At 37.2% G+C, this 4,339-nt stretch overlaps 1 protein-coding gene across 1 annotated transcript; it reads left to right on the top strand.

Moving 5' to 3' along the window:
- The first annotated feature begins 2,908 nt into the window (after positions 1 to 2,908).
- LOC113176819 (trace amine-associated receptor 7a) lies at positions 2,909 to 3,984 on the top strand. The gene has a single exon (XM_026381365.1). It carries the CDS (start codon positions 2,953 to 2,955, stop codon positions 3,982 to 3,984), a length of 1,032 nt encoding a protein of 343 aa, XP_026237150.1. The 5' UTR covers positions 2,909 to 2,952.
- Positions 3,985 to 4,339: the final 355 nt, after the last annotated feature.

Below are 4,339 nucleotides of genomic sequence, written 5' to 3'. Positions count from 1 at the left end.
CTCACCCTTTTCCTTTGCCCAGTTCTGTTTTCAACAAGCTTCTTATGTGTTTCCTAGTCACTAATCTTGTGGTCAGGAGTTTTTGAGACACTGAAAGGCAAATCTTCTCTGTATGGCTTCCACATGGAAGACCCAGAAGACAGGTATGCAGGATCCAAGTCTGGAAAAGGACAAAAGGGATGCTCAGCTTTAGATAAGGAAGAAAGAATGGGGGAGACACAAAATGAGTCAGAGCTCAAACTGAGCTTTGTGGGACTTGGGGAAAAAGGCAAAGTCACAAATGCCAGGTCCTAGTCAGGAGGCCCAAACCAGTGAGTAGATCTCAATCCAAGGGATTGAGAGTAAGAAATGGTTTCAGTGTTTACGATCTATAAGGAAACAATAGATTAGGCCTGGAAATCTGGGAAATTGGCCACATATTAAAACTTATTCTGTTAGAATTCTGGAGAATGAACTGACCAACACAGGAAGCCTATAGGTAAATGAGGCAGATTTAAATTAGAATGCTGACATTTGATTGCTATTTCTTTAGTTAACAGAGAGCATTAATTCAAAAGATTATGATATCCAGAAAACTTTTCCTTTACTTGGAAATATTCATCATCATTATCTCCAATTATTTAATATAATTTGCTTTAGAAATCTGTATAGCATTGAAATGTATGATGATCTAAAATATCATCTACAGAATTAATGGCCAATAAAATCTTAAGAAAATATTTGCAGCATTGGGCAAAGCATATTAGTAAAAATAAAAATGATATATTTTGATATTCTGATCACAAGAAAAGAAAACTATAACTAGCAAAGGAAATGTATATGTTAAATTATTATGTACAAGAATCATTCTACTTTGGATATGTACATAAAAGCATCATGTTGTACATCCTTTAAAAACCTATAAATAAGGAGATCCAACATGGCGGCGGGCGCGGAGAGATCAAGTCTCTGACCTCTTCAGCTGCGTGGGCATAGGGAGTCATAAACCGTCTAAATGCTGTTTGCTCAGGCAATGCTGAGCTGACGTGGATCTGGGGCGAACAGTTTGGGCCTCTCAGAATACACACAGAGCCCGGATCCGCTGAATTCAAGCTCCCGTTCGCCTGCTTCTCGCAGACAAACTGCTGTGACTCAGCACTAAAGGATCCCGCTGAAACAACTGGTTGGCCCTTCAGAACCTACGAGGTTAATGCCAACCGAGCCTTCATAGGCAGTGGCCACAGGATTGAAACGGGGCTTGGGAGAGCCAGTCAGGACCCACCCGTTGCATTGGTCACCCGGCAAAGGGAACAAACTGTCGCCATTTGCATGGGATACCACCATGGCAGAGAACTGATGTCACCAAAAACCTATAAATAAAACACTTAAAATTCCAAAATAAAGTCTATAAAGTAGTAAAATTCACTGCTTAATAGAAAAAGAAACAAGTTGTTTATATGTGTATGAAATATACTAATTCTGTTTATAGTCCCATAAATATATTCCAAAACATATTACCTTTCCTTGTTCTACACAAAAGCAAATGTTAAAATAATAAAATTCTATGTTAATTTCAAATTAAAGGGAATAGGTATGTTCATGTATGTTAAAAATGAAAATTATTTCAAATTTAAAAAAAAATAGTGCAAGTTCTGGCAAATAAGAAACTTTTATTTATTTTTATGTGGTGCTGAGGATCGAACCCGGGTCCTGCCCATGTAGGCAAGCACTCTACCACTGAGCCACAATCCCAGCCTCAATATTTCAAATTTTCTAGAACAGATTTTAAAAGTAAGAAATTTTCTAATATAAGTTATACATTAATATTAAAAAGACAATTTAAAAATTTCCAAGAATCATTTGCCAGAAAAATATTATTAAAGCCTAACATGAACCCTGCTCTGGAATTCTAAGAGAAAAAGAAAATGCGTCAAAGGTGAATGGAGTCATATATTGGAATTTTCATATATTGGAATTTCTACATTATGAAGATTTTTTTCTACATTTTATTTTAAAAACACCCTTCCAATAATTCTCACTAAAAACAAATAAACCTTAAAAGGAACTACTTTTGGTTTGTACTTACACATCCTTTATTTGATTCCACGAGGAAAACACCTTGTACTCTACTTTTCCAAACAGAACGATTAAAATTAAACCTGTAACATTCCATATAATGAACTAAGAGTCTGAACTTTATTTCTTTGACACAAATTAGTGTACAAAGGAACAAAGGGCATATGTGAAGGAGTTTTAGTGGCAGTCAACTTGAGAATCATTAATAAACAGCTCTCATAAAAATGGAAACATGCTGTCCAATAATTAACAAGAGCAAACAATATGGCTTTCAAATTCTGAACAAAGTTTTTTCAGGACAGGTATAATTTCCATTTCAGGAAAAGATCATATTCATCAGAAAATTAGAAGGGCATTAATTGGGTTTTGACATAAATATAAATATTTAAAAGTTTCTTATTTGCCAGAACTTGCACTATGGGGATTCAATCTCAGGGGGCTTAGGTGTTCAAAATCATTAGGTTACTCTCCTGAGGGGATAGAGGGCTCCTGGCATTGCCCTGGCTTTGTTAAGTCAGGATAAGAATGCTAATAAAAGGGGCATTCAGTCATGTGAAACAGATCATTCTTTTTGAAGAGAAGCACTTCTCAGATGTGAGGAACTGGGCAAAGCAGATAAATATTTTAAAAAATATTAGTAAATAGCCTTTTCCATAATAATGAAAGTCAGTTGCTTGTAAGTTAGAAAGGAAAAATTTTATGAGATGAGGATATGATTCAATTTCCAAACATGAAAATAAGGATTTGTGAGTACAAAGAAAAAGGGACAAAATGTACTAACAATTATTGGCCTATTTTATATCTTTTTGGTTGTTGTTGAGATTTTTCAAAAACTGGAATAATAAACTTGGCTGTAGAGGAGGACAGTTTTCCCACCACGTATGAGAACAGAAAGTCATGAGCGGTGATCTGACCTCTCCTTCAGCAGTCCAGCTGTGCTATGAGAACTTGAACACGTCCTGTATCAAAACTCCCTACTCTCCGGTCCCCCGCCTGATTCTGTATGCAGTGTTTGGCTTTGGGGCTGTGCTGGCTGTTTTTGGAAACCTGCTGGTGATGATTTCAATTCTTCATTTCAAGCAATTGTATTCTCCAGCCAATTTTTTGGTCGCCTCTTTGGCCTGTGCTGACTTCTTGGTAGGAGTGACTGTGATGCCCTTCAGCATGGTCAGGTCGGTGGAGAGCTGCTGGTATTTTGGGGACAGCTACTGTAAATTCCACTCTTGTTTCGAGGGGTCATTCTGTTATGCTTCTATCTACCACTTGTGCTTCATCTCCATTGACAGATACGTGGCTGTTACAGACCCTCTGATCTATCCAACCAAGTTCACTGCATCTGTTTCTGGCATCTGTATTGCCTTCTCCTGGCTCTTTTCAATTATTTACAGCTTTTCCCTTCTCTATACAGGGGCAAATGAAGTTGGGCTGGAGGAGCTAGTAAGTGCTCTCACCTGTGTGGGAGGCTGCCAAATTGCGGTGAATCAGAGTTGGGTTTTGATAGATTTTCTATTATTTTTTGTGCCCATGCTTGTGATGGTAACAGTTTACTCCAAGATTTTCCTCATCGCTAAACAACAGGCTAGGAAAATTGAAAGCATGAGCAATGAAACAGCAAAATCGTCAGAGAGCTACAAAGACAGAGTGGCCAAGAGGGAGAGAAAAGCAGCCAAAACGCTGGGAATTGCAGTGATAGCATTTCTGATATCGTGGTTGCCGTACTTCATCGATTCCATCATCGATGCCTTCCTGGGTTTCATCACACCCACGTATGTTTATGAAATATTAGTTTGGATTGCCTACTATAACTCAGCAATGAATCCCTTGATTTATGCTTTCTTTTATCCTTGGTTTCGAAAAGCCATCAAACTAATTGTCACTGGTGAAGTCTTGAGAGAGAATTCCTCAATAATAAACTTGTCTCTTGAGTAGCTTCGTATTTTAAATTGGGAGAATCAAAAAGAGTCTCACTTCAGATACATTGTGGGGAAAAGAACTGGTCATACATGTGCAAGATCTTCAAATGTTAAATAACTAAATTATGCTTCAATTTGATCTGAACACTTAAATTCAGGTGCAATGGTCTTTGGTAAATATAACATTAAAACCCAATTGTATTGCAAATAGCATGACCTCAGAGCCAGAAACATCTGAAATCCAACAGCAACTCTGCCATTTATCTATGTGATCTTGGGCTGCTTAGTTTTCTTTGAAGATTCTTTCTACATTTTGTTTTAAAAACACCTTTCCAATAATTCTTACTAAAAACAAATAAACCTTAAAAGGA

Source organism: Urocitellus parryii, chromosome 8 (assembly GCF_045843805.1).
Source record: "Urocitellus parryii isolate mUroPar1 chromosome 8, mUroPar1.hap1, whole genome shotgun sequence".
NCBI classification, from domain to species: domain Eukaryota; kingdom Metazoa; phylum Chordata; class Mammalia; order Rodentia; family Sciuridae; genus Urocitellus; species Urocitellus parryii.
The sequence above is the reverse complement of the archived record's forward strand: the minus strand, read 5'-3'. Positions and strand labels throughout refer to the sequence as shown.

Coding starts and splice junctions, on each gene's coding strand:
- LOC113176819 (XM_026381365.1), top strand. CDS start 2,953: ATGAGCGGTGATCTGACCTCTCCTTCAGCAGTCCAGCTGTGCTATGAG.